The sequence below is a fragment of the Pteropus alecto genome, unplaced genomic scaffold, assembly GCF_000325575.1.
Source record: "Pteropus alecto unplaced genomic scaffold, ASM32557v1 scaffold86, whole genome shotgun sequence".
NCBI lineage: Eukaryota > Metazoa > Chordata > Mammalia > Chiroptera > Pteropodidae > Pteropus > Pteropus alecto.
Window position 1 is genome coordinate 20,250,902 of NW_006442109.1, and position 23,795 is coordinate 20,274,696.

General features: G+C 37.3%; 1 protein-coding gene across 2 annotated transcripts; it reads left to right on the forward strand.

The window, feature by feature from the left end:
• Positions 1-61: 61 nt before the first annotated feature.
• On the forward strand, positions 62-23,742 carry LEO1 (LEO1 homolog, Paf1/RNA polymerase II complex component). 2 transcript variants are annotated; one of them, XM_006920355.3, is made up of 12 exons: positions 62-271; positions 5,683-6,441; positions 8,310-8,414; positions 11,099-11,193; positions 12,182-12,327; positions 13,056-13,140; positions 14,977-15,071; positions 15,613-15,747; positions 16,841-16,976; positions 18,752-18,938; positions 21,294-21,391; positions 23,503-23,742. In XM_006920355.3, the coding sequence occupies exons 1-12, from the start codon at positions 214-216 to the stop codon at positions 23,605-23,607; spliced, it is 2,004 nt and encodes a 667-aa protein (XP_006920417.1). In that variant the 5' UTR covers positions 62-213; the 3' UTR covers positions 23,608-23,742. The 2 variants fall into 2 exon arrangements, with proteins under 2 accessions (XP_006920417.1, XP_024894653.1); XM_025038885.1 differs by having other exon boundaries at positions 23,507-23,575.
• The last annotated feature ends 53 nt before the right edge of the window (positions 23,743-23,795 follow it).

Sequence of the window (23,795 nt, forward strand, 5' to 3'; positions counted from 1 at the left end):
CCTCACTAATAAATACAGATACTGCAGATAGTCCACCGTGCGAACGTGTAAGAGTCAACAAGCAGAAGTTCAAGGTGCAGGCGAAAACTAGGTCACAGAAGGAAAGCATCCTTTCAGAGAATCTTTGCGACACTGTCGCGTTTCGTTGGTTCCGTGCCGTAAAGACAGCCGCGGCGCAGCTCCCAGCCGAGGCAGCAGCAGAGGTGCGCGGCGATGGCGGATATGGAGGACCTCTTCGGGAGCGACGCCGACAGCGATGCTGAGCGTAAAGGTGGGCTCGGTTGGGCATCGGGGGAGGCGTGCGTGGCGAGCCTTCTGTGCCCGCAGTCTAACTGCGGTCCGGTTCCGGGTCTCGGAACGCCCTGACGCTGCGGGCGAGTGGTGGCGCTTCCTCCTCTCCTGCCTTAGCGCCCCCTGCACTCCTGGCGGTGCCAGCCTCCCCTGGCGGGCGGAAATACAGGAACAGAAGCAGTGTGCGCGCCTCTCCTGTTTTTGGTGTCCATGGAGCATGCGGTGCCTGGAAGCGTGTGGGGTGAAGGGGGCGCGGGGCAGGGGTGGAGGCGCGGGCGAGCCTGCACAGCTCCAGCGGAACCTTGGGGTCCGCCCGTGTACTGTCTTGCACAGGCTAGCGCACAGTAAGGGCTGTGTGTGAGTGAATGGAAGTTAAGTGCTCAGGAATATGGGGAATGGGTGGACGAATTTGCAGAGGGGCTCAGAACGCTCTCTCGAATGAAATCAGACAGACCATAGCGTGATGGGGAGTTTGAGATTTCTGGGTGAGGAGACTGGGAGGAACACTGGGATAGGGCTACATACAGGCGTTACGCACCGGAGAGAATGTGTCTTCCGAGGGCCTGTGCAGAAACTAGAATTACTTGAGTCTGGTAGTAGATTGGGGAGCATATAGGGCCTGTGTTTGGAGAGGAGAAACGAAGGATTTGTTGATGGAATGAATGAATGAATGGTGCATGGAAATATTTCTGGCACAAGGACTGGATATTTGCATTTGAAATATGAATAGGAGTTATTTGAAGTGAGAAGGGGCCCACGACCAGGTTCAGAATTATTGCAACCCTCCAGGCTCAAAGTAACGTTATCTACTTTTTTCCTTAGCAAAGTGCATTATTGTAGTCCTTTTTTTCCTCCAATTCAAATTCCTTCATATTATTTAGAGTGTAGTGAAGGGAGCACCAGGTGGAAAGGCTCTATCTGTTGGGTATCTAGGAGGTTGTAGTCAGGAAATACAGAGCCCTATATACTACCTCTTGTACCAGCTTTTTTGCTAATGTGTTCATTTTCCCTCATTTTTACTTGTCCATATCTCATTTGCCCTTCAAGGCACAGTTCCATGTGAACCCTCCCATGACTCACTTCCATGAAGATAATTCATTCAATAATTATTTATTGATCCCTTATCATATTCCATCTGCTTTGCTAAGTGTTGGGGATATAATGATGAAAAGATTGTCCCTGCCTCCCTCCACCCTTCTCTACTAGCTTACGTTGATTCTTAATGTATATTTGATAAATAATTGGAGGAGTAGAAGCAATAATAACATGTATGCTGCAGTGCTTTCATTGCAAACTCAGTGTATGGGGAAGTGATGTGTGGAGGTAGCTGCTTCTCTGAGCTTTGTATTTTACCTCCTTTAAGTCTATTGCTGCTTTCTCCCATCTTACCATTAGATAATAGGACTGAATAGGGTTTACTTCCAAATCTGTCCTTGAAGGTTGCTGTTACCTGAAGGTGGTATGGATTTGAAAGGGTAATTCCTGTTATGCCTAGCATATTTCATTATCTCCTGCTAAGAGAGTTGTGGAAACTAGCAACATCTGACAAATTTCTTGGTGTAGCAATGAGTAGAATTCTTACCTAGGCCCAGTATGTTTCTTTCACGTATAAATGTGCCAGTTTGTCTTTAATTTCTTTCAACAGTATTTTGTAGTTTTTATTGTATAAATCTTGCACCTCCTAAATTTATACCTAAGTATTTTATTCTTTTGGATACTTTTGCAAGTGGAATTGTTTTCTTAATTTTGTTTTTGGATTGTTCATTGCTAGCATATAAAAATACAACTGATTTTTGTACATTAATCTTATATCTTATAACCTGCTGAATGTGTTAGTGCTAATAGTTTTGAGGGGTTTTCTCCAGGATTTTCTACATATGCAATCATGTCATCTGCAAATAGAGATAGTTTTACCTCTTCCTTTTCAATTTGGATGCCTTTTATTTCTTTTTTCTTGACTAAGTGCCCTGGCTGGAACTTTCTATGCAATTTTGAATAGAAGTGACGGGTGGACATCCTTGTCTTGTTCCTTATCTTCAGAAGAAAGCATTCACCATTACATATAATGTTAGCTGTAAGGTTTTCACAGATAACCTTAATTGGGTTGAAGAAATTCCTTTCTATTTGTTGAGTGGTTTTATCATGAAGGGGTGTTGGATTTTATCAAATGCCTTTCCTTCATCAATTAAAGTAATCACTTTTTTTCTTTATTAATATGATGTCTCACTTTGATGTTAGATGTTGAACATTGTTGTATTCCTAAGATAACTCCCGCTTGGTTATGGTGTACATCCTTTTAATATGCTGCTGGATTTGGTTTGCTATTTTGTTTAGTATTTTGTTTAGTATTTTTGCATATGTATTCATAAGAGATATTGGTCTGTGGGTTTTCTTTTTTTGATGAAGTCTTTGGCTTTGATATCAAGGTAATGATGGCTTTATAGAATGAGTTATGAGGTATTCCTTCTGCTTCAAGTTATTTGAGGAGCTCGAGAAGGATAGGTATTAATTCTTTAAATGTTTGATATGATTCACTAGTGAAGCCACCTAGTCCTGAGCTGTTTTTTTGTTGGAAATTTTTTGATTACTGCTTCAGACTCTACTTATTATGGATCTATTCAGATATTCTATTTACTCTTGAGTCAGTTTGGGTAGTTTGTGTGTTTCTAGGAATTCATTCATATCATGTTGGCATACAGTTGTTTATTGTATTGAAAGTGGGATATCAAAGAGTACTTTCTGTGCTGTTGGCATAAAAAAAAGAATAGTTTTCAACTATTGTTGAACTATTTCTCTCTTCAATTCTGTCAGTTTTTCTTTTAATATATTTTTCATTTTGGGCGGCTTCCCGCCTTTCTAAATTTTAATTTTTCAATTAGAGTTGACATTTAATATTATTTTATATTAGTTTCAGTTGTAGAGCATAGTAGTTAGACATTTATAAACTTACGAAGTAATCCCCCAGTAAGTCTAGTACCCACCTGGCACCATACATAGTTATTACAATGTTATTGACTATATTCCCTATGCTGTACTTTACATCCCCGTGACTATTTTGTAACTGTCAGTTCTTATTTTTAGATGCATATGTTGATAAATATATGTTCATGTTGGATTGACCCTTTTAACATTTTATAATGTCCTTTTTTTGTCCCTTGTAACAATTTTGTCCTAAGATTTTTGTCTAATTTATTAGTATAAGCACTATAACTCTTTTGGTTGCTATTTACATGGAATATCTTTTTACATCCTTTCACTTTCAACCTATTTGTGTATTCAGTTCTAAAGTGACTCTCTTGTAGACAGATGTAGATGGATCATTTTTTAAAATCTATTCTGCCAATTTCTGCCTTTTTATTGGAGAGGTTAATCCATTTCCATTTGAAGTAATTACTGATAAGGAAAGACCTCTGCCACTTTGCTACTTGTTTTCTATATGTTGTATCTTTTATGTTCCTCAATTCCTCTATTACTATTTTCTTTTATGACTGATTTTCTTCTAGTATGCTGTTTTTATTCTCTTCTAATTTCTAATTCTGTATGTTTTTTAGTTTTTTTCTCTTTGTAGCTTCTCTGGTGATTAACATCTTAATTTATAACAATCTAATTTGGATTAATACCAACTTAATTTCAGTAGTATACAAAAAGTTTTTTAAAAATACAGCTCCATCCTCTCTTGTCTTTTTTTTTCTTTTTCTCTCTCTTGCCTTTATGTTGTTATTACCACAAATTATGTCTTTATAATTTGTAAAAGTAAAAGGGGGAAAAATTTTAAATCATTTCTTTAATTAAAAATATTGTTTTCAAATCCCTTATTACCAAGCTACAAATAAATTTGATTCCTTTTTCAATAAATGTGGTTTTTGCTATTAAAACAATTATATATTTATACGTTGTCTGTCTAGTGATGTGGATTTATAATTATTGCTTTATATAATTATCTTTTAAATCTAATAAAAAATAGGAGTTACTAACCAGAAACAATACTGACTTTCATACTTAACTATTTAGTTACCTTTACTGATGTTTTGTATTTATTTTATATGGATTCAAATTACTGTTGTCTTTTCATTTCAGTTTTTTTTTCTCTTTCTGTTCCTACACTGGATAATCTCAACTGACCTATCTTCAAGTTTGCTGATTTTTTCTTCTTCCTGCTCTCATCTTCTGTATATCCCCTTTAGTGAATTTTTCATTTCAGTTATTGTGCTTTTTAATTCCAGAATTTATATTTGATTCTTTTTTAATATGTCTTTTTAATGATAATCTTTATCGGCAAGATATCATTTAAGTGGGCTTTTTGAATATTATATAATGCGGCAACTCAGGAAATCACATTCTTACCCTTCCCCCAGGATTTGTTGTTGCTGTTTGCTATAGTGGTTATTGTTTAGTGGTTCTTTTGAACTAATTTTGTAAATTAGTTCATCTTTGCTGTGTGGGGTCAATGAAGTCTCTGTTCCATTAGCTTAGTGGCCAGCTAGTGATTGGACAGAGATTTCTCTGAATGCCTAGAATCCTCTCACCTCCCCGCAAACCCATTCTTTGCTAATTGGCTCTGTGTATATGTTGGAGTATGCTTTCAGCACTCAACCAGGAAGTTTACAACCAGTCCTTATCTTTATTTCTTTCTTGTACAGAGCCTGAAGGCTAGTCAACCTGAGAGCTTAGGTCCTTTTCAGTTCTTTTCTGAGTGTGTGCACAGCCCTGGGCCTGTGTGTGTTCTTCCATATCTCTAGGAATATGTAGGAATTTTTAAAAGCCCTTACTCCCCTATTGTATCATTCCCCAGCTTTTCCTTCTAAGCTTTTCAGTTATTCTATTGTTCGCTTCAACTGCTATCCATTGTCCTAGTTAGAGGCAACTAATACATTTGCCTGTGAATGTTTTTGACAAACACTCTCAAGTAGCTGTTTCAGCACTAAGAGAGTTCCAAGATAGGTGAGATAAAGTCAAGTCTTTTGAGCCAGTCCTTCAGTGATCTGCCAGACAAATCAAAACTAACAAGCATGATTCTTTGTGAATGAAGTCTCTTTTATTTCTTTTAGTGGTGGTACATGTACCAGAAATTCAGGCTGTTATATTCAAGGCACCACAGAGCTGGGGAGTGGCTGATGGTAGGGGGAGGGTGTGTTTGGGTACATTAAAACACCACAAAGTTCTGGGTTTTTTTTCTTTAAAACTTCAGGATTTGGTTGTTGTTGTTGTTGTTGAGCATTCCCCTAGTTGCTGCAACTTTTGGTTAGTTTCCAGAGTACCAAGAAAATTGATTCTAACAGTTTTTGACAGGTTTTTTTTTTTTTTCATTGCTTTTATGTTGGGATGGACTTTTGGTGTTCCTTACTCTGCCTTTTTTTGCTGACATCACCCAGTGTTTATATGATTCCATAGATTCTGATTCTGGATCAGACTCGGATTCTGATCAAGAGAATGTTGCTTCTGGCAGTAATGCCTCTGGAAGTGAAAGTGATCAAGATGAAAGAGGTGATTCAGGAAAACCAAGTAATAAGGAACTGTTTGGAGATGACAGTGAGGATGAGGGAGCGTCTCATCATAGTGGGAGTGATAATCGCTCTGAAAGATCAGACAATAGATCAGAAGCTTCTGAGCATTCAGACCGTGAAGACAATGACCCTTCAGATATAGATCAGCATAGTGGATCAGAAGCCCATAATGATGATGAAGATGAAGGGCATAGATCAGATGGAGAGAGTCATCACTCAGAAGCAGAAGGTTCTGAAAAAGCACATTCAGATGATGAAAAGTGGGGCAGAGAAGATAAAAGCGATCAATCAGATGATGAAAAGATACAAAATTCTGATGATGAGGAGAGGGCACAAGGATCAGATGAAGATAAGCTGCAGAATTCTGATGATGATGAAAAAATGCAGAACACGGATGATGAGGACAGGCCTCAGCTTTCAGATGATGAGAGACAACAATTGTCTGAGGAGGAAGAGAAGGCTAATTCTGATGATGAACGGCCGGCAGCTTCTGATAATGATGATGAGAAACAGAATTCTGATGATGATGAACGGCCACAGATGTCTGATGAGGAGAAAATGCAAAATTCTGATGATGAAAGGCCACAGGCCTCAGACGAAGAACACAGGCATTCGGATTATGAAGAGGAACAAGATCATAAATCAGGTAATTCATTTATGAAAATCAAATAGTTTAGTAGAAGCATCTAGATATAGCCAATTATTATTTTTGCAGTCCCATCTTTAGTACTCCATTTTAAATTTTCTGTCCCTCCAACCTTTTCTAACTCTATTCATACATTTTGCTTTTTGAAAATTTTCCTAATCCATGTATTTGTATACCCCTTCCATTTGTTAACTGATGATAGATCAGGAAGAAAAAAATTAGAAGAGGACAGTCTTAGATAAAGAAGTATAATACTAGAGTAGTTATGTAATGAATAGAGGTGGATCCATTTCTGTGGGTAACTGAAGAGCATGCCTCAGGCGAGAATAGATTTGCTTGGGAGAGCAAAACAATACCACTGAAACGTTCCCACAGGGTCAGCTGTACTGGGTTGTGAACACCATGTTCAAGCTCAGGTTTTTGAGATGCAAAATTTGATCATCCAGAGGTAATCAGGCTCCAAAGAGTTTACTCAAAACTAATTAAATTAACAAGAAACTAATTTATAAAAATTGAATTATAAAATTGTTTCAAGAGGATTACTTATTTCTCTCTTATCATTATAACCTTTCTCTTGGGGGAAAAGATATATTGTATGCCAATTTATAATAATCAGAAGGTTGCCTGGGGAGCATAACATCCAGAAAATGAAAAAACAGCTGGATGATCTCAGTGAGGTATGATAGCTTAAAGCATGCATCCTCACCGTGGGAGAAGTGCTTCAGTCAGAATACTCATTCCCTAAAGAATACTGGAAACACAGCTGACCTTTGGCTCTGGATTCCCTTTTAAAACAGTCATTTACACTATTCTGCTCAAATGAACACATTCTTCATATAGACAAAAGTCACCTTGATTAGGTTGGAAGTCTTCCTGAAGTAATATCTGATTGCTTCATTTTTTTCTGTAGGTGATTGATTATAATTACATGTTGATCCTGATATCTTAGAGTGCTTAAATTAGGGAGAGGAGGGTCTTTTCTCCTGTAATACATACCTCACAGGATAGCATTCAAGACTACATTTTGGCATTATTTAGGTGAGGCGGTCAGAAAATTTCCAGAGATGGATATAGGTCTATGTAGACTATAGGACTGCAGTAAGTATCAGTAACTAGTTCTGGGTAGAGTTATTTGTAACTGTACCAGCATCATTAAGGCTCATACCTTACTTCCCAAGTACTAGCAGACTAATAACCTAAGACTAGGGTCAGAGGCTAGGGAATCTTATAGCTAGCTGGTCATTCTGCGTAACTAGTTCTACAGTGGTTCAGTTGATTTTCTTGAAGTTTAACATTAGGCAAAAAATTGTACCATCCAAAACATGTTTGTCTCTTCCATTGCAATATTTTTACCTTTTTCTGTAATGAGTGATATATAGATTTAATCATAAGTTTCAATGTCACTTTTCTCATTCTACCAAGTTTTTGTGCTTACAGAAAACAATGTTCTTTTTATTTTATTTTTAAATTAGCTACAGTAAGTTCATCTTTGTGTATATGTACTTGTTCTGTTAATGTTAATGCATGTATAGATTTATGTAACAACCACCACAGTCAGGATATAGAACAGTTCTGTTACCCTAAAAAACTCCCTCATACTAGCCCTTATGTAGTCACATCCTTCCCCCGCTCCGACCCCTAACAGCTACTTGTCTGTTCTGTCCCTCTTCATTTAGGCCTCTTTCACTTAGCATAATACATTTTAGTTTCATCCAAATTATTACATGTGTAAATAGTAGTTATTATTGAGTACTTCCATTATGTGGGTGTGCTACAGTTTGTTTATTCTCAATGTCGCTTTTAAAACACAAAATTAAAAGTTTTGATAAGACTGTGATTATGCAGAACCTCTCAATCTACTCTTACAGAATCTGCAAGAGGCAGCGATAGTGAAGATGAAGTTTTACGAATGAAACGCAAGAATGCAATTGCATCTGATTCAGAAGCTGATAGTGACGCCGAGGTACCAAAAGGTACTCTAAGTACTTCTTTTTTATATATTTATTTCTATCCCTCTTCTGCATTTAACTGAAGTGCATGCCCAACCCTGGGTGTTTACCCCGAACTGCAAGACCCACAGAAAGAGTATGGATACACTTAGTGTACATAGGGAAGTTGTACAGATACGAGAAATGGTTCCTGTTTAATCAACTCAAGAAGAACCCGTTTCTTCATTTATAGTTAGAGTGAATTGTTATTAGGGGGCTAAGGCTCTGGTTCAGGTAGAGGCAGCAATATTCATTCTTCAGTTTGAATGATAGTTCTAGGGCAGCTTGTTCTTAACTTCTAAACAGGTTAATATCAGATGAAGAATCTGATTTTTCAAGCTGTGGGTTAGATGAAGAATTCATAAAAATTCAGTATTAGGTTAGTTAGATTTGTTATAAGGATCAAATATCTATTTATCTCTATGTATGACTGTTTCAAATGACAAATTACTATGTAGTAAACATGTTAGTATAAAAGTTATAGCAAACGTAATTTTGATAGTTTGATTACACTAGCTGTTATTGTGCCGAATGGTACTTAGGCATTAATGTTAAATAGCTTATGTAAATGATCATAAGTAACATAACTGAAGCAAACAGAGGATCAACTAGAGAGAAAAGAGAGCTAGACATAACTGCAAGCTCTAGGATTTACTTAAAGATCTTTAGATCTACAACTATAGTTATGTGCATAGACATTGAAATCAAATGATCCAACTTGGAATCTTTGTAGCTCCACTTTCCAACTATATGATTTTGGGCAAATTAATTACTTGTTACACTTCAATTTTCTGATGAGTGAGAGGTAGGTGATGCTAACCATCTTATAGAGTTGTTGGGAGAATTAGATATGTTCATTCTTTCATTTTACTCACAGTTATTCATTGAGAATCTGCCGTGTATTAGTATTCTCCTGGGCACTGGGCATGTGGCAGTGATCAAAACAGATAAAGACTACTCCCTTGTAGAACTAATGTTCTGGTGGGTATGGGAGGAGACTGATAATAACACAGTATGTAAATTGAGTATATAGTATGTTGGATGGTGATAAGAACTAAGGAAATGAATCAAGAAGATGCATGAGAGTGTTGGTGGGTGGAGTCGTAGTTTTGGTGATTTTATCATATGAGTGAACTTTTCAATACCCTGACTTTCCTTGTCTCCTCCTCTGCTTTTAAAATTATTAAGAGTTTATTAGTTTTTTTAGAGCAGTTTAAGGTTCACAGCAAAATTGTGGGGAAGATAAAGAGATTTCCCCTATTATCAACATGCTCTCCCCCATTATCAACATACCGAACCAGAGGGTACTTTTGTTACACTAATGAATCTACAATGACACATTATAGTTTACATTACGGTTCTCTCATGGTGTCGTACATTCTGTGGGTTTGTACAAATGTATAATGACATGTATCCATCTTTATAGTATCATACAGAGTGTTTCACAGCCCTAAAAATCCTCTGTGCTCTGCATATTCATCCCTCCTCCTTCCCAACCTCGGGCAACCACTGAACTGATACTTTTACTGTCTCCATAGTTTTGCCTTTTCCAGAATGTCATATGATTGGAATCATGCAGTAGTCATAAACCACCTTTTCTGATTGGCTTCTTTCATTTAGTAATATGCATTTATGGTTCCTCCATTTTTTTTTTTCATGGCTTGACAGCTCATTTCTTTTTCGCTGAATAATATTCCATCATCTGGATATACTAGTTTATCCATTCACCTACTGAAAGAATCTTGGTTGCTTCTAAATTCTGGCAATCATGAATACAGCTGCCATAAATACCTGTATGTAGGTTTTTGTGTGGACATAAGTTTTAAACTTCTTTGGTTAAATACCAAGGAATACAATTGCTGGAGTATATGGTAAGAGTATGTTTACTCTTCTAAGAAACCATTAGACTGTCTTCCATAATGGCTTTACCATTTTGCATTAGCATCAGCAATGAATGAGAGTTCTTGTTGCTTCACATTTTGCCAGTGTTTGGTGTCGGATTTTGGCCATTCTAATAGGTTGCTTCTCCTTTTTTAGTGATCTGTTCTCCACGTGGCCTTAGTAACTCACTCTCAGTTTTATCCTAGACCATGTCATTACCAATAATTGTAACACTTCTGTGATTTCAATTTCAAGCAGTCCACTTTCAGACCACCCTCCTATCTTTCTGTTCACCCATCTACTACCCCACCTTGGTTTATTGGTTTATTACAGATTAGATTATTATTGTTTTTCCTATACCTAAGTAAAGTTCTACCTGAAAGAAGGGGGCTTGGGTAACATGGACCTGTAATTTTAAAACTTGAGGGACTGTGCGGAGGTCTGTATGGGGTGCTTTATCCTCAAATTTGAGTATCTAGACTGTAGGAGGACATTTGGGCTCCTGGGGTTAAAGAAAAGTAGAAGAACAAGACTGTAGCAAATGAAAGGAGAAAGAAGTGTCTTGTGTGCAGCTTTTTCTTTCATTGGATTTGTCCCCTCCCCTCTCCACAGACATTCTGTTCAGATTGTTGAGAGCCAAGCTCAGAGTTGTGTTTGGGTGTTTTCCTGGTGTCTGGTCCAGAAACTTTGGGAATACATTAGCTTTGAAGATATGTTAGCTTTGTGATAGCTTTGAAGAATCTTTGTTATAGATCTTAATACTATTCATTTTTCTTCCTATATCGAAGATAATAGTGGAACCATGGATCTGTTTGGAGGTGCAGATGATATATCTTCAGGGAGTGATGGAGAAGATAAACCACCTACTCCAGGACAACCTGTTGTAAGTAAAATTCCCATTGTGAACTGGGCCCTTATTCAAGGCTAAATAAGAAGTTCCTGAGATTAAGAGTCTCTATTACACTAAGAAGAGGAAGTTGGTAACTGAATTACAGTGTAAAAATAGAGTGAATAGATGCCTTTCTTAGTTATGTGGAGACTCTTGGCTATACAGGGGAGTAGAAATAACTGCCCTGGCACATGTATACCATGGACTATTACTCAGCAATAAAAAAGATTGAACTTTTGATACATGTAACAACTTAGATGAAGTATCAGGAAATTATGCTGAGTGAAAAAAAGCCAATTCCAAATGGTTATATACTGTATGATTCCATTTATATAACATTCTTGAGAAAATTGTAGATGCAGAGAAGAAATTAATGGTTGTTTGAGACTGAGGAGGGGTGAGGGAAAGAATGAAGTAGATGTGACTATAAAAGGGCAACAGGAATCTTTGTGATATGGAAATGTTTTCTCTCTGACTCTATCAGAGCCAGACTCTTGATTGTGACATTGTACTCTGGGTTTACAAGATGTTACCATTAGGGGAAACTGGGTTAAAAAAAAGAAAAACTGCACAGCATGTGGCTGGTGCCACATTTTAAGAGACTAGACTGTGAGGACCTGTGATTTGAGAGCCACTGATTTAAATGATTTTCTCGTTCATGCCAAAATGTATGTGGTATGTTGATAATCTCTAATCTTAATTGATAGAGTGATTTCATATTGAAGTATTGATTAATTTTGTACTTCTGTTGGTGAGTGTATGGAAGATAGATTTATCACAAAAGACATTTTATTATATGATGCTTCCAAACTGATCTGGTTTCCCATGAAGTTTTGGGGAGTTGTGTGGGTAGGAATGGGGATAGAGGGCTGCTTTAGCCTTAAAGTGATCTCAATATGCTTCTTGCCTACCTAAGTAATTAAAGTATGGAAATAGAGCTAGACCATTTCGAAGCTCTAAAATTCTGTGATTCTCTTACTAGGATGAAAATGGATTGCCTCAGGATCAACAGGAGGAGGAGCCAATTCCTGAGACCAGAATAGAAGTAGAAATACCCAAAGTAAACACTGATTTAGGAAACGACTTGTATTTTGTTAAACTGCCCAACTTTCTCAGTGTAGAGCCCAGGTAAGGGGGTCAGTTAAAAGTGTTTCTATATGTTGGATAGAAATATGAAGAATGTTGATATTTTTCTTATTTTACATGAGTTGACTAATTACAAAATAGAAAACTGGTCATGAATCTCTGAAAAATCAAGCATATTCTGTGATAGAAAAAGTATGGACTATTGTATTGATAAAAGAGACTTCTAATCCTTATAATTGTTTTTAGCTATTTGATACTTAAAAATTAATAGACCTCACAAGTCTTCAGCCCTGAAAACGCTGAAATTGGGAGTAGTGAAATTTTCTAGAGAAACTGCAGATGTCTTTAGTAGCAGGGATTATGGATCTGGAAAAGCTAATAGTTTTGACAGTTAACGTTGATGGGTATTATTCACTAAGTGACATACAAATTCTTATGTGATTTAAAATTTTTTCACCAAGTAAAATGATGTGGATAGCTAGAGCATGTATGGGGCTATTCCTTGAAGATTTACATAAAAATAAAGAATATTTGAATATTTAGCCTTGCTTGCACTTTATTTCAGGCAACATGAGTAATACCATATTTCAAGAAGGTGCAGTAATTTGAATACTTCCTTGACGTTGAACATGAAGATATTTGACCATTGAGAATTTTAACTATATTATGATTTTTTTAGTATAATGGTGTATATTAATAGATTTTATCATAGCAGTGATAATATTCTTTAGGAAATATGATTAATGGTTTATTTTAAAAACGATTTGTAGACCTTTTGATCCTCAGTATTATGAAGATGAATTTGAAGATGAGGAAATGCTGGATGAAGAAGGACGAACTAGATTAAAATTAAAGGTACCATTTCATGCTTTACTTCTTTATTTCTTTTATAAAGTAAAACCGGGGGACCCTAACCGGGGGACACTAACTTGAGACTTGAGCTTTTGAAAATGATTTTTTATGTTTCCTGTTTTATCAACAAATGAATTGTCTTCCTTTTCAGATTATTTTTAGGAAGAAAATGCATAGCTTTTTCTCTGTAAAAGTGTCACTGTTCTATCATTTCTGTTGCTGTTACACTTTTTTGATGCTTTTAAAAATTATTAGCTACTTTCTTCAGAATAAGTACTGTGGTTTGGTGTTTAGAAGAACTATCTCAATATGTACTGTGGGTTAAGTTCTAGCAACTTCCTGCAAGAGGAAATTCTTCAGGCTCTGATCTATAGATAAACAAATTATATACAAAAGGAGAATTTGTATATAACACTTCACCATATGGCTCTCTTTGTATTCTTTCGTTTGCTCTTGTTGACTATTAAGAGAGATTTTTGTTGTACTGAATTTTTATTAATGCTTCTCTTTGATACCTTGTACTCTCTTGTTATCTCTATCCAAAGAGGGCCTCTAATCTTCCTTTAATTAAGGAGGATATAGATTAAGCAGATGCTTTAGAGCTGAGTTATACCAAGGAACAAGACACAGTTGAACTCATGATACTAAAACTGGAGTTATGCATTTTACATTCTTAAATCTGAAGGATTTCCTATAAATACGTTTTATTTTTTCAGTGGGTATTATACATGATGTTAGAACTGGTAATCTGGCATTCTTAGAATTCAGGGCCAAGTTTTTAGAATAATTCACCACCCCACTTTACTTCGACTATTTTGAAACAAATCTCAGATTGACATCATGTTTAATTCATTAATATTGAGTTATTTAATCAGTTGGCCTTGTTGTTTGTTTATTTAGTGAGGAATGAAGAAGGTAAGGGGAAAACTGAAAGGGACCCATTAGAACCCAGTTGCAAGGACAGTCACAGCTAACATAGTAGAGAAATCTAAGCGGGATGGGAACAGCTGCTTTTAAGGTTGATGGTGAGGGGATAGGCATAGAGAAGAATGGGCTTAGATTGGTCAGTTTTCAGAATGTTGGCTTTTCTTCATTGCCATCTTAATTCACATTCTCTTTATACTTTTTAAAATTCTTTACTATCATGTTAGTGGGTTTCTAGGATGCAGCAGTGATAAACTACATGTATTTAGTGTGCTACATTTTCCCTGAAGTCCCATTGAGTTTTTAATTGCAATAACAGTGGTTTTCATTTTAGGAAGCTCTTGAATGTGTTCCAAATCTGCTTAGTATTTCCTTTCCATGCAATTAAGATAAAGTTAGACTCTAAACATGCTCAAACCTGGGGTTTTAATTTTTAAAAGGTGTTCATTTTCTTTCCCTGTATGTGAGTAGCTTCCCTATCTCCCTAGGCCAGTAACACAGAGATTTTTGGTTCCATATTTGTTGGGTTTTTTAGCTTTATGAGAGAACCTACTTTGTATAGGGAGTCACATTCTAAATTGCTGCTTGATATACCTCCAGCCTTGTCTCTTATCCTGGTAGCTCTTACTGTGTCTTAAAACATCCCGGGGTTCCTATAGATTTAGCATCTGCTCAAATGCCTTGGCACTCAGCTCCCTCTGTGATTGTAGCACTAGAAACTCAGAAATTCACTTAAGCATACTTTTTTTTCCCTGTTAATTTATTCAACATCTCTAGGTGATTAAAACAAAGGGTTTCAATGTTGTCTGTTTTTCTGTCACTACCTATGCATGCTTATTCTATGATTATGTGCTTCTTAAGGAAAAAAGAAACATAAACTATAGTGTTGAAAAAGGCACTTGTGTTTTAAAACAGGTAGAAAATACTATTAGATGGAGGATACGCCGAGATGAAGAAGGAAATGAAATTAAGGAAAGCAATGCTCGGATAGTCAAGTGGTCAGATGGAAGGTGAGCACAAAATGTCTGAAGAATATTGAAATACCCAGAATCTGGCTAGGAGGGATCAAGTTTTGAAATAAGACCTTATTTTGGGGCACCTCTTATTAAATAATTTCCATTGCTTCATTGTAAGGATTACAAAGAAAACCTGAGAGAAATAAATAGCAGTTGGGGGTCATACAGGCCGGTGGAAGACATTAAAAGTGGGCCGAATATGTGATTCGTCCTCTGGCTCCAGCATAGTAATTTGGAAAAGTTAAACCAGCTTCTCTTCTCATTACATCCTGTTTGCTATACAAGTTGACATTTTAGAAAAATGACCTTTCACTGGGAAAGTAGTAGAGGCTGAGTAAATGTCACAGAATGTTTTCCTTCTGAACATAAACATACACGTGTTTTACTTCTAAGTAGATAATTTTTCACATCATGCCTTCTTTTCCTTTTGAGTTCTGTGTAAGGAGAGAAAGCAGTCAAATCACATTTTAAGTGAAGTGAAATGGTAGGATGAAAGCTTTTTGACTTTGATATGTGAAGTGTTTCTTCTTTTCAGCATGTCTCTGCATCTAGGCAATGAAGTGTTTGATGTTTACAAAGCTCCACTGCAGGGCGACCACAATCATCTTTTTATAAGGCAAGGTACTGGTCTACAGGGACAAGCTGTCTTTAAAACCAAACTCACATTCAGGTAACTATTCTCACCAATATACTGGTTGTTACAGTAAAGCAGTGAAATATGTACGTTGTCTAAAATGCCTGACTTTTGATTCACATAATCTCACAGTATAGTTTGCAAAGACCAGGATCTGGTTCTCAGCTTGTAGGTTCAAAGGCTTGTTTTGTCTAGTGCATAAAATGTTACTGTTTTATAGGAAACCAGGTCACACTAACCAAACTTACAAGAGACTGTAAACCAGAATGTCACCTTATTAATTCAATTGATTACTGTAACTGCCAAGAGGCCTAAAATACTTGCTTGTCAGTGTGTCTTTTCTTTTTAGTAAAATCGATCTGGGAAACTGATTACTAGAGGTTGTTAGTGTGCATGCAGTCAGACAATGAGTTGGTGGGTGTGAAAGCTGGGGTCGTCCTCCCGTGGGTTGCTGCATCCAGTACCACTAAGGATGTATCCCCCGAGCAGTCCAGACTACTCGGGTCAGCTGGTGAGAGCATTCTCCTTCTCTAGACTGTGTAGACACTATACTGAAATGTTTGTGTTTTTCTTTTCTTGATTCTAAGCAGACCATCCTCCTTGGGTAATGCTTCTCTTTAGAGAGAGCACAATAATCTTGGTTATGACTTTGGTTTTTGAGAATTGTAGTGGCCAAAGGTATAAGCTTTAGAATCAAGTAGACTTGTAGTATCTGAGTCCTGCTTCCCCTAGTGTCACTTTATGTAACTCTCAAATTCTTTGTTCAGTTTCCTAATATATAAAATATAAAAATTATCTCAATAGCTACAACCGTGGAGTCATATAACATGTAAAATACAAAGCTTTGTGCCTGAGCCTATCCATTTACTGCTTTTAGACGGTGATCATCCTTTACAAAGCTTTTTCTCTCCAGCTTTCCATTTTTCACTTTACTAGTGAGATAAGAATTTTTCAGTGAGCCACAGGATGAGGAAAGTTCAAATCCCCCCACCTAGTATATTCGGCTTAGTGTCCCTGCCTCTTTTTTCCAGAGACTACGAAATGGTGACTGGCCTCTCGTTTTTGTAATGTTGATATGATTGGCTCACAAATGTATTTGGTAAACAGACATTTTTGTTCATTTCTTTAGACCTCACTCTACAGACAGTGCCACACACAGAAAGATGACCCTGTCACTTGCAGATAGATGTTCAAAGACACAGAAGATTAGAATCTTACCAATGGCCGGCCGTGATCCTGAATGCCAGCGCACAGAAATGATTAAGGTATGATTGCTAACCTTATTCTGTATATTAAGAATAGCATTTCCCAAAATGTTTGTTAATCATCTCTTATTGACCCACCTTTTTTCCTTTTAGTTGATGTGAATAGGTTGCTGGATTCATGTCCTACATATTTGCCGAGCAGTGAGTGAACGGCAGTGGTCATAAAACAGACAAGGGTTCTCTCCCACTAGGTCCTGAGAGGTCAGCAACAACCTAGTGACTGGAAGAATCTGAACTTTTGCAGATAATTTCAAAGATGATTGAATCAGCTGTGTCTGGTTTAGAGTCCATGTCAAAAATCAGTGGAAATGCTAGAGATTTAGTCTAAAATAGAATAAAAATAGGACCAGAAGTTTCAATGGGGTGCCTATAGGAGAATCAGTGAAGAGTAGCTTGTAGCTTTTAAGGTCAGTTTGTAATGTTCTTCCTGGTAGGTTTTCAAAGTTGATACAACAGTTAATTAGGCACAAATTTAGTTGTGGGACATTGATAGAATGTGTGTTTGTATTGACATCATTGGCCTTTTGTGCAGCATTTGCTGTGAGAAGCTAAATGCTCTGGTACGATCTCACTCTCTCTCCTCTCCATCTTCTTTGATCCCTGTTAGGTCGCGGCCACTGGCCTGCCTCCTTCATGAGATTTCATTCCTTAGTGGAACAGGGCCTATTGGGGCTAAGACTCTGGTTGCCTCAAGCTCTTTCTTAGTAATCTTGTCAGACTGCTGAAGGTTTGGCTCTGGGCCTCAGTTTTTTTTTTTTCCTTTTCTTATTTTATTCACGGAGTCAGGTTAAGTAAACCAGATTCAGCAGCAGTGCCTCAGCCCTAGTGCTGTGCAGGCATTGGCTTTGAAGTCTGGCTTCTTGATCCATATCCCCACCTTCTCTCCTCAAGCTAAGGGAGCCGAAGGGACCTGCAGACTCCAGTCTCAGCATTATTGAAAGATCCCTCTGGACCACCTTTAAAGATCCCTTAAGCCCTTCTTCACTTCCCCAGTTTCCATGGAAGTATACAAGGAATCAGCCTGCTTCTTCTTAACCCCTGTCCTGCTGATAGTGATTTTTATGTTATACTCAGTAATAACCACATTCTACCTAATGAAACAATTTGCTGCATAGAATATCTAGACAGAATTAGAGTTGTACGCGGTAGTACAGAGCAATTAAATGAGGAATTCAGAGAAGTGCTAGAATATCCCTGACCTCTCATTTCCTGTCTCTGCTTGTGAACACCAACATGTGGAATGCCAGGCAAATGAAAGAGAATGGAGCTCAGGGTCCCCCAACCGCCCACCACCACCACCTTTTCATCCTGTCTTCAGGGGCAGTGGGGAGCTCTCTAGTTTGAAGGGACCATACAGGACTATCTGGGTACTGTGATGGTTTGGTGGCGCCTGGGAAGGTCAGGTGTCTGTCTTAGGGGTGAATAGAAACATCCTCCCTCAGGCATCCACTGGGCGTGGATAACATTGTTCAGGCTGGTCGCTGCTTCCTGGGAACACTGCAGCTCCCAAGGTCGTGCCTGTGCCACTTCTGATCGGCGGTTAGTGTGAGGGAGCCTTCTGCCTCTTCACCCTTGTGTTGCTTTCACACCTTAGAAACCAAACAAGATGATCACTGTGTGGGAATGTATAGAATGGAGAGAATTGTACTCTGAGGACATAGGAAATAGGTGTTATCCTGAGCTAGGCATTTACATGTTCTTTAAAAGTAACTCAAGTGGTCATTAAGCTCGTTCATTTTTTTAATAAGTTGGATGGTTTATTTGCTTCTTTATAGAAAGAAGAAGAACGTTTGAGGGTTTCTATTCGTAGGGAATCTCAGCAGCGCCGAATGAGAGAGAAACAACACCAGCGGGGGCTGAGTGCCAGTTACCTAGAACCTGATCGATATGATGAGGAAGAGGAAGGTGAAGAGTCCATCAGCTTGGCTGCTATTAAAAACCGGTACAAAGGGGGCATTCGAGGTGAGTTTGTTCAGAAATTAAATTTCATGATTTCAGGGTTCAGTTCAGGAATTTATCTTTGCATTGAGCATACTCTGAATGCCCACTCACATTTTATTTTTAAGGAACCAGTGTTAATGAGTGGCACACTTTAAGGTCTAATGAACTAGTCATTGCAGAATTCTTTCAGGTGAACCTAGAAACTGCTGTTGCTCCCACTCTGAGACTTGTCCCTGAGCTCCTGCTTTTCTGCTTTGAAAGTTAGTCAATTGTATTAGGAACTTTTCTCAACTTTTTTCATTACTAATTGGGAATCAAGAAGTTAAAATTTTCAGAGAAAACATGATGTTTCCTTTCAGAGTTCTTTGTACATTCTCTTCTTTCACAGGTACCAATAATTTATAATGGTTAAGGTAACATTTATTTAGCACGTACTGAATCCCAGGCAAACTTTACTTGCATCCTATTTGATTCTCAGAACAACATTATGACCCATTTGCTATTATTGTCATGTTTTTTTATTGAGGTGTAATTAACATGTAACATAGTCATTTCAGCTGTACAATATGATTTGATATTTGTATAGATTATGAAATGATCACAATACAACTCCTGTGACCATAGGTAGTTACAAAATTTTTTTTTAAGATCTGTTCTCTTAACAACTTTCAAAATGAATTGTGCTATTATTACCTGTAGTTGCCATGCTACATATTACATTCCCATCACTTAATTATTTTATAACTGGAAGTTTGTACCTTTTGATTTCCTTTACCCATTTTGTCTCTGGCAACAACCAGTCTGTTCTCTGTGTCTATGAGCTTTTTTTTTTTTTTAAGATTCCCCATATAAGTGAGATCATACAGTATTGTCTTTCTCTGACTTATTTCACTCAGCATAATGCCCTCAAGATCCATTTTTGTCTTGTTCTTATTGAGGAAATGGAGACTTTGAGAGGTTGGATAATATGTCCAAAGGACACATAGTTGGTAAGTGGACAGTCCTTTAACCAAAGTCATTTGACACCTGACGCATCTATCTTAGTCACAGTACTGCATCCAGAGAGGTTTCCCCACTGCTGAACTCGAAGGTAGGAGACTTAGGCTGGACTCCTGATCCTGCCTGCTGTGATCTTAGTTCTGCCACTTTTAGTTGGTTGACTTTTGAGAAGTTATAGTACCTCTCTTCTGTTGCCTCATTAAGAAAACAAACAAACAAATAAAAACAGTGCTTATGCCATGAGGTTGTTTTGAGAATTGAAGGATATAGTACATACAAAGTAATTTACCCAGTGCCTTGGCACATAAGTACTAAATAAATGTTACCTAAAACTGTTGTTATCTCACCACTCCTCAGCTTTGGGCAAGTGACTTCACATCTCTGAATATCGTATTCCACATCTGTAAAATGAAGCTTTAATCCTCCCCAGATTATCTTTGATAGAGCCTTGGGGATCACTGTACAATGTAAGATAAACCATGGGTGACCATGCACCGAGTTTTGTCCCTGATGAGTGATGAATTTTAAGAACATTTGAATTTCTCCTTATCTGACCATCCTATAAAACTCCTTTCTCCTTTTCTTGCAGTGACTGCATTTGTTCTGGTGAGCTATTACACCTTCCTTCCTTCTTACCTATTATTTAGTTCGGGACTATAGTACAGAGGCCTTTTATTTTTTGTTAGTGCTGATTTCCCATGGAAAAGATTAATTGTGGAAGTAAACCACATAAAAAGTAAATAAAAACAAAAAAATTGAGGATGCTTTAAAGAGAGAGTTATATAATATGCAGTTCACCAGAGATTAAAACCTAACAGACAAATTCAGTAGCATTTAGTTCTATCCAGTAGTCATATAGGCAGGGCCTGAGGAGAAGGGGAAGGCTTTGGGCTCTGAGGCTAGAGGGTTGGTCTGAAATAGACTCTTTTTATTCCACCCCGAGGTTCACCTGGGCTGCGGCATCAGAGCAGATTATTACTCATCTACATCTCCTTTTGAAATGTCTCCCTGGCAACAACTGTTCTTTACAGAACCAGGAAACCACCTCTTGCTTTTATCTTCAAAGCTCATTTTGGAATTAACTACTATCTCCCATGAGAGAATGACTCAGATTTATTTTAGAAGAGTAGTGATGTCTGTCTCTTTAGTCAGCTTACACACAGCCTTTTTAATATTTAAAATGGTCAGGTGAACCATTCTTGTATTTTGGGATAGTAAGTGCTTTATTTCAACATATCTAAACTTTTGTCTTTAAATCAAAACATTTTTAATTATTTGTTTCCTCTGGGAAAATATACGGAAGGAACTAAAGATATTCATCTGGAGTAGATCACCGTCTTTGAAAACCACTCACAAATCTTACTCCTTTGCTTTCAGAGGAACGAGCCAGAATCTATTCATCAGACAGTGATGAAGGATCAGAAGAAGATAAGGCTCAAAGATTACTCAAAGCAAAGAAACTCACCAGTGATGAGGTAAAACCACATTTATTCAATACTCACAAGCCAGCTCCTGGAATGAAGAGTTTACTCTTTACCCACAATGGCAAATTACATCCCACTCACCTAATTTGGAACCCACCTATGTTTATTCAATTATGTATTGTCTGTAGGTGTTGCAGTGGCAGAGTTGAGTAGTTGCAACAGAAACCTATGTCTTGCAAAGCCTAAGACATTTATTACCTGATTCCTTACCAAAAAAAATTTGCTAATTCTTGCCTTAGAGAAATGGGCCTGGGTTTCTTTCTTGTTAACCTTACATGAAATATGGAGTCTCTTGGGTCTGCTATTAATCGCCTCTACTTGGCCTTTGTCTCCTGTCCTCAGCACCCTGCAAGGCATAAAAACCAAAGCTCTTGTTCACATAGTTTGGTAAATGTCTTCAAGGAGAAGGCTTGCTTTAATGTTCTACTTATCTCTGTGAGTTCTTACTTTCACTTTATTTTTGGCCTTTGATTATACCTTATTTTCTTGTCCTCACATTGATTTGCTTATGTTTTCACATTATTAGTTATTTTCAATGGGAAGGTTATTTGAAAGATTGTTCTGTAATCCAGGAAATAGATGTTATGTTCCATTAAAATCATTATTCATGATTTTAATGTATTTTAATATTTTGACCTTCAGTGAACTATGAGCTTCCTTAAGCTCTTTTCTCATGTGAAGCAGAATTTCTGTCTTGCATTATTGTTTGTTAATCACAACATTTAATATTGCCCAATTACTCTTACAAATGGCATGTTATAGAAGATAACTAGACAGAAATTGTTAAATTATTATGCAGCATATTTGTTTTAAATTAGATAGGAAACATCTTAATGATACATTTACAGTGTGTTGAACTGTTGGCAGATGGGAATCCTCATCTAAGCAGATGCTATTTTATTTCTTGGCAAGCAGAAACTGTGAATGAAAATTGAGAGTTTCCATGGGATTTCTCTTTATTCCTAGTATTCTCAGAAAGGAGATTTTAAAATGTGATCCATCAAATAGCCTTCTTTGAGGCTGGTCAATTAGAAACCTATAACTGCCTGATTTAAAAATGCCTCTGGAAGCCTCCTAGCTGTTTGTTGTAGGAACTGCCCTCTGCCTTCCTCACCGAAACACTCTCTGCCGGGTCTTTCTGTACCCTTCCCTTTCTCTTTTCTGAAAACAAAGGTTTTACTTCTGCCTGGACCTTCCAACTCCTGCCACTGTCTCTCATATTACCCCAATTCAAGTCCTGGCTGTGGGTTATAATGGGAGAGGAGAAAAGGGGTCATACCTGCTCTAGGTCCCTCTCATATTTGCAAATGAAACCCCACCTAAAAGCCATGAGCCTGGGTAAGGCCTCTGAGATACAGGGGAGTTTTCAGACTCTGAGTTCCCATACCAGAGAACAACTGTTATCACCAGAGTATTCCTTGATATATGGGGGAAAGGGCACGATAGGTAAGAATGAACTGGATTCTTGGATCTTGGGGCCTACCCTTTACTACTAATATGGTCTGGAGCAAGTCATCTCATGCTTCTGAGTCTGTTTCTTCATCTGTTTAACGGGATTTATGCTTGCCGCCTTGGAAAGATATTGTATTATAGAAACAGATGAAAAATGCACAGTAACATGTAGTAGCTGAACAGGAAATGCTATTTCCCTTCCCCAACAGGGTCTAAGTTATGAAAGAGGAGAAAGATAGAGCTTTTTAACCTCCCTTACTTTTATAAGCATTAAAAACTTTAGAAAACCTAAATTAATGGTAGAAAAATGGGTAGGAAGAGAAAACTGGGGAAACGGGAAAGACCCATGTGGAAAGAAACATGAAGACAATGGAAAGGAAAGTATCCTGGCCCACCCTTTGCTTTCTGTGTCTCATAGTTGGGTTGTAATTAGTTTGTATAGTTGTCATTTTTGAATCCCTTCTAGTATTTATAGATTTGGAAACTGGCCATGACTTTGACCACTGTTTTTATTCATCTGGTGAATGTTCATATTAAAATAATTTATTTTGGGTTTTCAGAAGTTTATTCATCTCAGAGCTACTTTGGATAAACCTTTCTAGAAATATTCTGTGTTACTTTCTAGATTTTTAAAGATTTTATCTGTTTAGGAAGGTGAACCTTCTGGAAAGAGAAAAGCAGAAGATGATGATAAATCAAATAAAAAGCATAAGAAGTATGTGATCAGTGATGAAGAGGAAGAAGATGATGATTGAAGTACAAAATGTGAAAACTTTATATATTTTATTGTACAGTTTGTTTTATAAATATGATGTAAACATGAGTTATTTTGATTGAAATGAATTGATTTGCTTTTGTGTAATTGTAATAAAAAAATTTTTTTAAAACCAGTCTGCATTCAAGAAATCGACTTTTTCCAAAGCAGATTGTTTTTTGTTAATGC